This window comes from Mauremys mutica, chromosome 2 (assembly GCF_020497125.1).
Source record: "Mauremys mutica isolate MM-2020 ecotype Southern chromosome 2, ASM2049712v1, whole genome shotgun sequence".
NCBI classification, from domain to species: domain Eukaryota; kingdom Metazoa; phylum Chordata; order Testudines; family Geoemydidae; genus Mauremys; species Mauremys mutica.
The window spans coordinates 229,665,157-229,677,658 of NC_059073.1; the positions used below are offsets into that span (position 1 = coordinate 229,665,157).

The following is a 12,502-nucleotide window of genomic DNA, read 5'->3' on the forward strand; positions in this document are numbered from 1 at the left end:
TTTTAGAAGGTCTCTTTCTACAAGTCTATAATATATAACTAAACTCTTGTTGTATGTAAAATAAATGAGGTTTTTAAAATGTTTAAGAAGCTTCATTTAAAATTAAATTAAAATGCAGAGGCCCCCAGACCGGTGGCCAGGACCCGGGCAGTGTGAGTGCCACTGAAAATCAGCTTGCGTGACGCCTTTGGCATGCGTGCTGTAGGTTGCCTACCCCTGCAGGGGCGGCGAGTTATATGGGCCCGTGGGGCCCAGGCCCCACCAATAATCCAGGAGCTGGGCTCAGCCCCACCAATGTTGGGGCCCCAGGCCCTGTGCTCTTTCTCAACATCACTCATGATTTTATATACCTCTATCATGTCCCCCCTTAGTCTTCTCTTTTCCAAACTGAAGAGTCCTAGCCTCTTTAATCTTTCCTCATATGGGACCCTCTCTAAACCCCTAATCATTTTAGTTGCTCTTTTCTGAACCTTTTCTAGTGCTAGAATATCTTTTTTGAGGTGAGGAGACCACATCTGTACACAGTATTCGAGATGTGGGCGTACCATGGATTTATATAAGAGCATTCAGCATGCCCTTCCACACCATGCACTTTCCGCAGTGAGTCCGCCCAGGCGGGGTCCTGGGGCAGCCAGAGGTCCCTGCACCCCAACTCGGCAGTCAGATGTGACTCTCAGCCAGACTGTAAAACAGAAGGTTTATTAGATGATGGGAACACAGTTTAAACAGAGCTTGTTGGTACAGAAAACAGAACCCCTCGGTCAGGTCCATCTTGCGGGGTGGGGAGCCCAGAACCAAGTTCTGAGTCTCTCCCCATTTCCCCAGCCAGCTCCAAACTGTCTTTGTCCCCAACACCTTCAGTTGGCATCTTGCAGGGGAAACTGATCACAACAGGTACAACAAAATATAATACTGTATATTGAAGTAGGCAAGTGCTGCTTCTGACTTTCCACTTTTAATTGACCCTTGTAATCTTGTGGTGCTGACGCGTTGTAGCTTCATTTTATATCGGCTTACAGGGCGGGAGCGGGGGGGCACCACCATTTTGGGCCCCACCAAAAATTATACAAACCTGCCGCCTATGTACCCCTGTGATAGATGAAGTTTCTGTGCTTAAAGACAAACCATGATTGTTTGACGGAATAGTCATCCAGTATGTGTTTTGCCTCAAGTTAGCGGGTTAACCTTCATAAATATATTAACTGGCAGTTTGGACACTTTGAACATTTGTATCCTGATAAAAGCATTGGAGGAGTTTCCAGACTAGCCTTTACAAACTGGCAATCAATTAACCTGAGGTTTAAAAATCTGCAGACAAACCATAGAAGAAAACCAGGTTCAATCACTTAGCAGTTACTATTATAACTCTTCTTATTGGATAGGTAGTTAAACTGACAGGCAGCCTCCGCTACCACTTGTGCTTTATGTATATTTTAGTCCTAGTTCCAGTTATACCATTATACCACTCGTCTTTTTTTTTTTTTAAACTGCATTAGAAGAAGACGACTACAGTAGAATATTTAACATTCTTCTGCATCTCTCTGCTCTGGTGCAGTGCCTATTTCTGAGTCAGCAGAATGCTTCTAGGTCAAGTGTTACTCTGCATCAGAGTTGTTTAGTATCTTCCTTCTTCAAAGGCTGACTGGTCTTATTACCAAGGCACAATCACCTTCTCTTCTCCCCTGCCCCTTACACCTCTGCCTTCACAGATGTGTATGGGAAGTATGTAACTCACTGTAATTTAATTGTGTTTATCGAACCCCAAATAAGACTAAGCTGTTTCTCTTTCACTAACTGCACTTAACTGACATAAGGGAATAAGATGAATGCGACAGTGAAATATTTGTGCTCTAGCTCTACCTTTGTATTTAATGATTTTTGAAAGTTTGTTGAAATACTAGTCAGACTTGCATTACCTTTTTCCCTTCACTTTTTTAGGATGGCTGTGGCTCCTCCCAGTTATTGTTTTGTTGCTTTTCCACCACGCACTAAAGATGGGCTTGTTGTGTTTGGAAAAAATTCAGCACGGCCTCGAGAAGAAGTACAGGAGGTGGTCTACTTTGCTGCTGCTGCTCATGATCCAGGAAGCAAAGTTGAGGTAATGGGCTTCATTGTGTTTAAAATTGCAGTATAAGCGAGTGCCATTTCAAAAGGTAAAGGTGCCCCTTGTATTCCTGTCAGATTTTGGAGTCTGTATTCCCTAAACTCAAATTTATAAGGTCCAGAATGATTGAATAATGCTTCATTCTGAGCCTGTCTACCAGGACAAGCCTTAGGAGTTGGGGAGGGCTGGTGAGAAGATTCTTGGGAGTTCCCAAATGGCAACTACAGTAAAAGCTGTGTTATCCGGCACTTTACCAACCAAAAAGCTCTAAAAACCAGCATTTTCTGCAGCGGACAGGCTGACTTGTTTACAGCTTTGCTGCTTGTGCTACGGTCTGTACTACTTGCCAATACTCATTTTTCTGTCAAGGTAAATTTTTCCTAATAAGCTGGGAATAGCAACAAATATTTATTTCTTTTAACTGACATCCTTTCAAACACCAAAAGGAATGAGTCGGTCATTGGTGCTCTTATCTGGCCCAGTTAATGCATGTCTAATTTAAAGGTGCAGCAAACCTCTAGCATTTACATGTCCTGTATTAAACTACTGAACTTTGGGTCTGCGGAAACCCTTTTTTCCTAAAGGACCAGATGCTGTTAATTGCAGTGGTACATGGAAACGCTGCAATACATCTGTGCTGGCACCTGTTGAGAATTCTCCCTGGTTGCAGTGCCTCAGTGCACTTTGTGGTATTTTGTTTATTTGAAAATTGTTCTACTAATATTTATTTAGTATTTCCAATGCCTCAAATGCCCTGACAAAACCAAGGGTGTAATTCTACAATGAACTGCAAGTAAATAGTTCAGTTCTTTCTACCCTCTAAAGTTTGCCTTTGACTAAACTGCAATCCTGTCATCATTGGTCTTTTCAAGTGGAAGAGCTATGGACAATGCATCTTAACTCATCCCTAGCTGTATGTACAAAATCTTCCATGTGTTACTGATTGCTGCTTGAAATCTGAAAGTAGGAACAATATACAGTATTGGTCTTTTGCGCCAATGTTTGTTTATATATAATATAGTGCTCTCTCTCTATATATATAGTGCTAAGCCTATTAGGCCTTTTATAGAAGGTAAAGTTCTTACCGAGTTATGCTACTTGCCTTATAGCAGAAGTGAGCAAACCAAAAACTACTATGAGTTATCCAAAAATGAAAGTGTGCGCCTGGGTAGTTGGTGTGATCTCTTCTACCTGTATCCTAGAATCTATAGGTTTTCTTCAGAGAATACCCTTTTCTAAAACATCCCATCACCACGGTCTTCGTCAACCATGGACAAATTCTGACTTGGCCACTATGAAATACTAGCTTGGCTAGCAGTGCTAGGAATCAGACTCCTGCTGACCAAGTACAATAGGAACAGCACAATAGTTGCTTTTCATTAATATAAGAGAATCTTGTGCTTGTCTTCATTCCCCCATCTTATTGGAAAGCTTTGTACTATATTTAGATCTGTCATCAATTTTTTCCTTTATGCTAGAAGTGAAACAGAAGAACCAGGCTGCCTGATTCTCCTTAGTGGTGGGGTGGGGGGAATTTCATGCAAAATCTCTGGTGCTTTCTTGTACCTTGCTGCCCCATTTTTCCCCTCAACTCTTCCTGTTTCAGGCAGCAGCAGTGAGAAGTGAGGGTATGGCAGTGCTGTGAGCACACATGCAGCTTTTTGTCATTCTAGGCTGAATTTTTAGAAGTATTTAAGTGATCATGGCTACAATTCTAAAATTAAAAATGCTAGTTACAAAAATTTGAGACTTTATGTTGCTATCACTTGTAGGATGCCTCAGATTTGAGTAAAATGATAGCGTGCTGTAGGTAAAATTTTAGCTAGATGTGCTCATTAGATTCAGTGATCAACATTGGTAGTTTTAGCTACATTATAGTGACTTATGTGCCAGTTTTCTATGAATGGTGCATAAATGACAGTAAGGCCAACCTCATTCAAAAATCATGAGGCAGCCCCTCCATGGCTCAGCACCCCACTCCCTCAAATCACAATTAGCTTCAGTCGTGGTGGGGGTTTTTTGTTATTTGTGTTCTGGTTTCTGAGGCTGTAGAGTTCACGCTGTTAAGCTTTAATCAAGAGGACCAGAAATGTGCTCTGTTTTAAAATGGAAGCTGAGGTTCTCACAAGCACATGGCTCCAGGAGCTGGGGCTTTAAGAAAAAACATCAAATATTCCAGGAGATGGCACCAGTGACTGGGAGAGAGGCCACACACCCAGGCTAGTTTGGAGAATCAGGAGGGAAAGTATAAGGAAATAAGTTCCTGCAATGCTGCTCCTGTCATGAAGTGTTGGCTTTTTTAGAGCAGCCAGCATGACTAGAAACCCAGCTTGCTTTCTTCCTGCCCATCTCACCCCATTTTTCTACTACTGTTACCTTCTTCCCACCAAAAAGCTAATTCAGGCCATTTTAAGAACACCCTCTTCTTTTTTTATGTTCTGGACTGAAAAAAATTAATCTGACAATTGGAAAAAAATTAAATATTTTTGGATGTTTTTCACATCTTCAAATATATTTTCAATTACAACCCAGAATACAAAGTGTACAGTGCTCTTTTTTATTTTTTATTACAAGTATTTGCACTGTAAAAAACCAAGAAACAGTATTTTCAATTAACCTAATACAAGTATGTAGTGCAATCTCTTTATCATGAAAGTTGAACTTACAAATGTAGTATTATATACAAAAAACTGCATTCAAAAATAACAATGTAAAATTTTAGAGCCTGCAAGTCCAGTTATGCCTGAAGTTTTACATTGTTTTGTTTTTACATTTGTAACTTGCACTTTCACAACAGAGATTGCACTACAGTACTTGTATGAGGTGAATTGAAAAGTACTGTTTCTTTTGTTTATATTTTTACAGTGCAACTATTTGATTTCAGTTACAATACAGAATACAATATATATGAAAATGTAGAAAAACATCCAAACTATTTAATAAATTTCAGTTGGTATTCTATTGTTTAACAATGCGATTAAAATTGCAATTAATTGGGATTATTTTTTAATTGTGATTAATTTTTTGAGTTAATCACGAGTTAATTGCAATTAATCGACAGCCCTATTTGTAATCCAAGCAAATTATGCAAGCACAAAAAAGTTATTTTAACTTGGATTAAAATATAGAAGCTGAAATTGTACAGAATTTCTGTGTAAAAATACAGGCTGTCTTCAATGCATGTAGGCAATTCAGAGAATATGAAAAAAAAGAAAAGAAAATCGGTATAGAATGAAATGGCATCATTTTATTGGTTTGCTACTTTACTAGCTCCCACTGTGCTCAATGAATTCTCTGTTATGGAATGAGACCTTTTCAGAATTGAGAGATTAAAACAGAGATGCCTGCAGGTGTTTTCACAGCTCAGCAGATGCATTGCTTGTAGAATGTACTGCATTCTTGCAACAAGAGTGGAAGGAATGTGCTTTAACTGTTACTACTATGTGAATGTGACAATGAACGCCACCTCAATGAGCAGCAATCGGTCTGGTTTCCAGTAGTTTTTATTTTCCATACATCCTCAGATTTGGGAGGGAACCCCAGGCATTTCTGACTTATGGGGTGGGGTTTAAGTGTACGTAATCAGAACATGATGCTTTTGTGGAAAAGGGAAAAGTTTAAAACTCCCTAGACCTGGCTGTCTCCATCTACCTCTCTCTAAGTGCTCCCATCCTCCCCCAAGAAAATCAAAGCCCTCAATAAATTAAACACGATGAATGCCTAAACATAGAAGTTATGATCATCCAGTCAGGGAACAGAAATAATACCATATCACTTAGGTGATCAGTCTAGTTAATTGAGAGTGAATATTGAATATTTGCAGCAAACAGTTCATGAGCATTCTATAGCCTGCAATGTTTGCACAAAATATTTAAATACAAAACACATTTGTAGAAATCCTGATCTATTGCCACACAGCTCAAAAAAAAGACCCAAGTTTAAATATGTTAGCCCAGCTGTAATTCGGTTCTGATGGGCACAACTCCCTTTTATGTTAACCCAAGTTGTGTACTTAACAAGAATGGAATGTACTCATGGTATGGAACGCCATACCTTCTTAGTGTCTGAAAGAAGATGCTACAGTCCAGTAAATGGGAGATTTTTTTTTTATCCCTACAAAAGACATTTAGAAGTTGAGATAAAGAAGTGCTTATCTAAATGAAGACTTCATGGCAGGCTGGTGTGTGAGTAACTTTAAAGCAAAAGTACATCAAAGTGCACTATGGAACATAGATGGAGTCCATTCTATGCATCCGAAGAAGGGAGCTGTAGCTCACGAAAGCTCATGCTGAAATAAATTTGTTAGTCTCTAAGGTGCCACAAGTACTCCTGTTCTTTTCATTATGGAACTGTTAGTGCCCATCAGGTAGCTCCAAATGGACACTAATGTGAACTTGCCATGTACTCCCAGCTTGCTGCAAACTAAGGGCTTGGCTACACGAAAATAAAAGCCCTGCTTGTCCTTCTGCAACTGCTGGCTGCTGCGATTGCGAATCTGCGGTTTCTTCCCCCATGCCAGGAGCTTCACTCGCGGTTTCCTCCCCCCCCCCACGCCTCCGCCTCCGCCGCCTCCTCCGCCTCCTCCTCCTGTCCCCCAGCCTGCTCAGAAGTGTCCATCGTTATCCTGGGATTGGCAGTGGGGTCACCCCCAAGTATCTCATCCATCTCCCTGTAAAAACGGCAGGTCGTGGGAGCAGCTCCGGATCGTCGATTCCCCTCTCGGGCTTTGTAATAGGCACTCCGCAGCTCTTTAATTTTCACCCTGCATTGTACTGCGTCCCGATCATGGCCCCGATCCAGCATGGCCCTTGATATCTGCTCAAAGATATCGTAATTCCTACGGCCGGAGCGCAGCTGTGCCTGAACAGATGCCTCACCCCAAACACTGATGAGGTCCTGCAATTCACCAGTGCTCCATGCTGGGGCTCGTTTGCCGCGTGGAGGCATGGTCACCTGTAACTGATTAAAACTGATTGCACTCCACACCTGGCTGCAGCAAACAGGAAGGAGATTTTTAAATTTCCCGGGGCATTTACAGGGCGGGTCACCTGAGGCAAGAGCAGTAGAGTGCAAACTGATGTGCAGAGTGGCTGAACAGGAATTCTGGGATAACTACTTATTCCCTGGAGGACAGGTAAAGCGCTGGTGAGTGTCCACACCTGCTGGGCAGCGCTGGATCACCAGCGCTGCACTCCTTATACCCCTGCCGGGATGGGTTTTCAGCCAGCGCTGCAACCAGGGAGTTGCAGCGCTGGTTGTGCCCTGCAAGTGTGGACGGGGTGTTGTTGCAGCGCTGGAAAGCCTCCACCAGCGCTGCAACTTGTAAGTGTAGCCAAGCCCTAAGTGTTTGTTTAGACAAGCTCTAACTTTACCTTGGTATCTTCAATATTCAATATTTCCTTTCCTAAGTATAGGGAAATACAAGGGAATGCTGCAGATGGTGGGGTGACTGCATCTGTTTGTGCAAGGCAAAAATCAAAGCTTCACATTGGCAACCGCGCACATGAGTTCCCTCTTCCATACAACTATTGACACTCTCTAGCACTGAAGGTTTCCCCCTTTGATCCCTGTGACTGGGGTCCTAGTGGGGAGCCAGCTGTGGTCACTCAATTAGGATGAACTGCAAAGAATGAGGCAGACAATCCCCATAAAGCTGGTGGATATTCCAATACTTAGATTTGCCAAGCCAGCATAAAACAGCTTCTATATTATCTCACTGGTTACTCAGAAGTCCAAACAACACAGTTTCCTTAAAGTGATCCAGCCTCAGGCCTCCATCAAGGTACCTAAGTCAATATGATGATTTCTGAAAATCTTATTTCATCATATAAAAGAAAAAATTCTACCAATCTCAAAAGATTGTATACATTACCTCCCAGAAAAATGATGAGGCGTCTGGTGGCACCTCCCAAGTTATTGAATATTCCAGATCTTACCCAAATACACACTACAGCCAATTCTTATTAACTAAACTAAAATTTATTTAAAAGAGCGAGCGAGAGAGAGAGAGAAAGAATGGTTAAAAGATCAGTATACATACAGACATGAGTTCAATTCATTGAGGTTCAGATTCATAACAGAGATGGTGAGCTTTGTAGCTGTTTCAGAAATAGTTCATAGGTTTAGACCAATGTCCAAATCTCACATTCAGGGCGTACCAGCATAACTGGGACCTCAGTCTTGCGATTCAAACTTCCCCTGATGACAGAATCAGGACCCAGTGATCTTTTATACAATTTCATGTCTTTTGACAAGTTGGAGTTTCCTCGGGAAACAAAAGATAATTAAGATGACTTTGAAGGAGGTCCATCACCAGTACTTAGCTATACGAATTAACATAAGGCCATTTGCTTGTTCCTCCACCATTCACAGTACATTTCAAAGAGAGATGAATACCAAGATATCCCGTATTTACTATTCATTTAAATGATAGGATGTTCTTTTGGCCTCTGAATTATCAGTATACAGCCTAGACAGGGACTGTTGATTACATTGTGACCCTACTCATATGTTATGTATATACACAAAAACACAAACATTATTTCTCCACCTGTCTTTTGAGGGTTATTTATTTTGCAGGATGTTTAACCCTTTCTAGCCATGCATCACAATCCCACAGATTGTTATAGTTCTGAGACAACCTGTGGCCCATGAAGCTGGAAGGAATAAAACTAGAGAATCTGTGGCAGGAACAACTGATACAGGAACCTATACAACTGTGAAGAGGGATGCAAGGGGAGCCTCTCTTTCCTTTGTCAGAGGCTGCAGAGTCATGCCCTGCAGTACTTCTGCAGACTGTAGTTTTCTAAACCCAGGCAGCCTTCACATAACTTCAAAGCACAGCATCTCCTGCTTTAAGAAGTTCTTATTTTACAGAGGAAATCATCTGCCTGTCTTCATAGGCCTCCAAGAATAACAAGATAGAGCGGGACCAGAAACACAATGCTTAACTCCCAACAGGTTAGCCCATTTGCACAACTAGTAGTTGTGGAAGCATTGAGAACAGTGAGGGTCACTGCATGTGACTGATCCAGGCTCTTCCTGGTTGGTGAGAGTAGAGAATGCCTGGGACCTCTACTAACAATGTCACACTTCTGATGAGGGAAGCTACCAGTCATCCTAAAACATATTATGGGCCAACCAGTACAAAAATAAATAATTGCTCAGGGGCAGAGACCTAAAAGCTACCACCCAGTGTCTAATCTTTATTTTCTAAACAAGTTAATTGAGAAGCTACCAAGAAAACCCTGTAACACCACCTTTTGATTGGCAGTAACTTGCCTTGTCCACACTGGCATCGTCATGTAGAGTACAGGCACTACATGTGTAGCTACATGCCACAGTGAAAGACAGGCTGTGTCCACTGTGACGTGTAGCTACATGCGGCAGTGAAAGGCTCAGGCAGGTGGAGGTAGCAGGGAAGGACTCCGGCAGTGGGGAACTGCTGGAGATATTCCCTGCTGTGTCTCTACCACAGAGCCCTTCCCTGCTGCTGGAGCCTTTCACTGCAATGGAGAAAGCAAGGCACTACATCGCTTGAAAATAGCAGTGTAGACACTGAAGGCATTGCATGGGCATGTAGAGAGCTGTATGGGGTACATACCCTAGGGTTCAGGCATGTAGGGCATTCTACTTGCTTAAGGCATGCCTCAATATCTATGTTGCTATTTATACCCATGCTAACCGGGCGTGCACGTGTCTGTACACTACATGCCGCTATACCCTTAGACTTCAGAACGTGGTACAGAGACAATATGTGTTGCTATGGTGAATGACTTTTTTCCCCATAGATGGGGGAAAATATATCAGTACTCTCCTGCTGGAGGCTGCTGCAACACTTGATATAGCTGATGACCAGTCACCTCTCTCCAGGAGGATGACCTCCCAGGATGACCTTACACAGGAATGTTGACCAGTAAGGGGAGACTTATGAGTACAGAAGACAAGGTTTTCACAAGAGTAGGATCTACACTGTGGAATGTATTCCTGAAAAAAAAAAGTGACCACAGTACTAATTGCATTCAAAACTAAAATATAAACATTTCTTCACCTTCATTTCCCCTCACTTTATTTCCTATTGACTTTTTATTAAATGTCTCCCCTTCCCCGCCATATGTGTAAATAACCTAAGAATAAATCAGGCTTTTTTTTCTACAGTTTGGGAAGACCATTTCCATCTTTAAATGCTAGGAAGATGTTCAAACTACAGAGTAAAATAAAATGTGTTTGTGAAGGAAAACTGATGGATTATTCTCTTGCTTGGCTTTTCAAAGATGCACTCTGGGGTTCTCCCCCCCCTTCTTATCTGAACATATCCATAGACTTCTGATTTGTAAATTTAAATGGTCCACTGCAAAAACTTAAATTCAGGCAAATCAGTCTAGACGTTACTTTCCTGTGACCACTACCATTGTGTTCTGATAAACTCTCACAGTCTTTTCTCCCACATATACACAACCAGCAAATTTAAATGAATACGGTTGGTGTTTTCTCTGGAGGTCCTTTAGCTTATTCTGTTTTGTTGCAGTAATGGAGTAAGTGTTTCATAAGGCAGCTAATGTATCCAAGTGAAGGTCCAGATTAGCCATGAGTATATGCATTCCATCTTTATCAACAGTATTACTACCTACAAAATGTGGTTTGTGTCCCTTATGTTTTGACAGATATGGTATCTGTATTGCAGCTGTGTGAGTTCTGTCTGCAGCTCAGCTTGTCATTCATGATATGTATAATATTTTGGAGGTCTGGTACTATCAACATGAAATATAAAAATGTTTCACTCTTTCTATAATGTAAAGATTAGTTGTGTTTTTTTTTTCAAGTGACATACAAATTGTGTGATAATTGTAATAGCCCTTCTCTCCCTTCCCCTCCCCCGTTTATTGTGAAGCCTAGAAATACCATGTGTGTTAAAATTTGTGGGTATGGAAATATAATTTACTAAAATCTCCTTGACTAGACTTCAGTATATAAGAAAATAATGTACTCTAGTGGAGCAAGATAATGGCTAGCTTTCAGTTTCATTCAGCATTCTCTCTCCACCCCCAATGCAGTGTACATACATTGCAATTGATCAGGTGCCGAAGACTCATGCTGTTATGCTAAGCAGACCTGCCTGGCTTTGGGGGGCAGAAATGGGAGCCAATGAACATGGAGTCTGCATCGCTAATGAAGCCATCACCACCAGAGAGCCAGCTTCTGAAACTGAAGCCCTGCTGGGAATGGATCTTGTCAGGTGGGTGGTTAATGGCTAGACTATGGATCAATCACTTGGCCTATTAAAGGCTGCAAGATGCTTGTATTGTATCAGGATATTGTGATATTAGCAATAATGGCACAATATATCAATGACGTAGACACTAAGATTGGGATTTAAAACTGTATAGGCTGTAGACACCACCTATAGATACGCTATTTATACAGGGCCCTGAACATGATCAAGTTAACATTTTGTAACATTTGGAATGTATCAAACTAGCAAATATTGCTACCTCAACCTAGTTTGCATTCATTAAAATCAGCACCATATCTGCCTACCATACAGAACAGAAGTGATATATTGTCAGAATAAGAAAAGCTGTAGTAAGGAAGAAGTGATTAACTCACAGCTCTGTATTGCCCATCATTTTCTTCTTTAAAGCATCTTACTCTGACCGAGAAAGCTTACTCATACGCATAAAAGCCCTAGAATAAGTAAGTTACTGTAGCCCCACTTCAGCACATGCATTCCAATGTAAACCCTTTGCCCTTCTGTTGAATGCTGACTGACAAACTTCTGAAAGTTCATTCACGCCAGGCTGGCTGCCTGAAAGGCTTGCTCTGCATTTGTAAGTCTGAAGCTGCACATTGAGCAGCAGTGAGGAGAATCATAAAAAACAAAACCAAGCAGGAGGAAGAAAGGAAATGGCACAAATGAGCTAATAGAAAACCTGAACTGCTTCTAGCAAGGGAGCAAATGGACTACTACATATGTAGGTAGTGGTCAGAGTAAAATGATTGTATCCTGTTGTTTAGCAAAGATTCTCTTTTTAATGGCATGTCCTATGGCTGGTTGATACTATCAAATTTATATTTGTCCCACAGGCTACTAGGTTTTTAACAAGTGACAATCTGGATAAAGAGTTCTATGTGTAGTAAGCGTGAATCATGGCAGGTCAGAAATCTAGTTTAGCAGTTAAGTATATATGCCATTTAGTAACACTGGATCCACAGCAATATATGAGTAGATGCCAACCTAAGGAGAAACCAGTAGTGTCTGAACCAGGGATGGGCAAACTATGGCCCGCGGGCCGGATCCGGCCCTGGCCCTGGTGTGCGCCACTGCCACCCCGGAGCCACTTTAGGTAAGCGGCACCGGGCTGGAGCTCAAACCCCTCCTGCCCCCCGCCCCCCAACTTC

General features: G+C 41.7%; 1 protein-coding gene across 2 annotated transcripts in view; it reads left to right on the forward strand.

Moving 5' to 3' along the window:
• SCRN1 (secernin 1) overlaps positions 1-12,502 on the forward strand; it is a 56,600-nt gene that overhangs the window by 16,992 nt on the left and 27,106 nt on the right. For both annotated transcript variants that reach the window (XM_045008145.1, XM_045008146.1), the window contains exons 2-3: positions 1,939-2,098; positions 11,158-11,339. In XM_045008145.1, the coding sequence (XP_044864080.1) occupies positions 1,940-2,098; positions 11,158-11,339 (341 nt within the window). In that variant the 5' untranslated portion in view covers position 1,939. The remainder of the gene's footprint in view (positions 1-1,938; positions 2,099-11,157; positions 11,340-12,502) is intronic.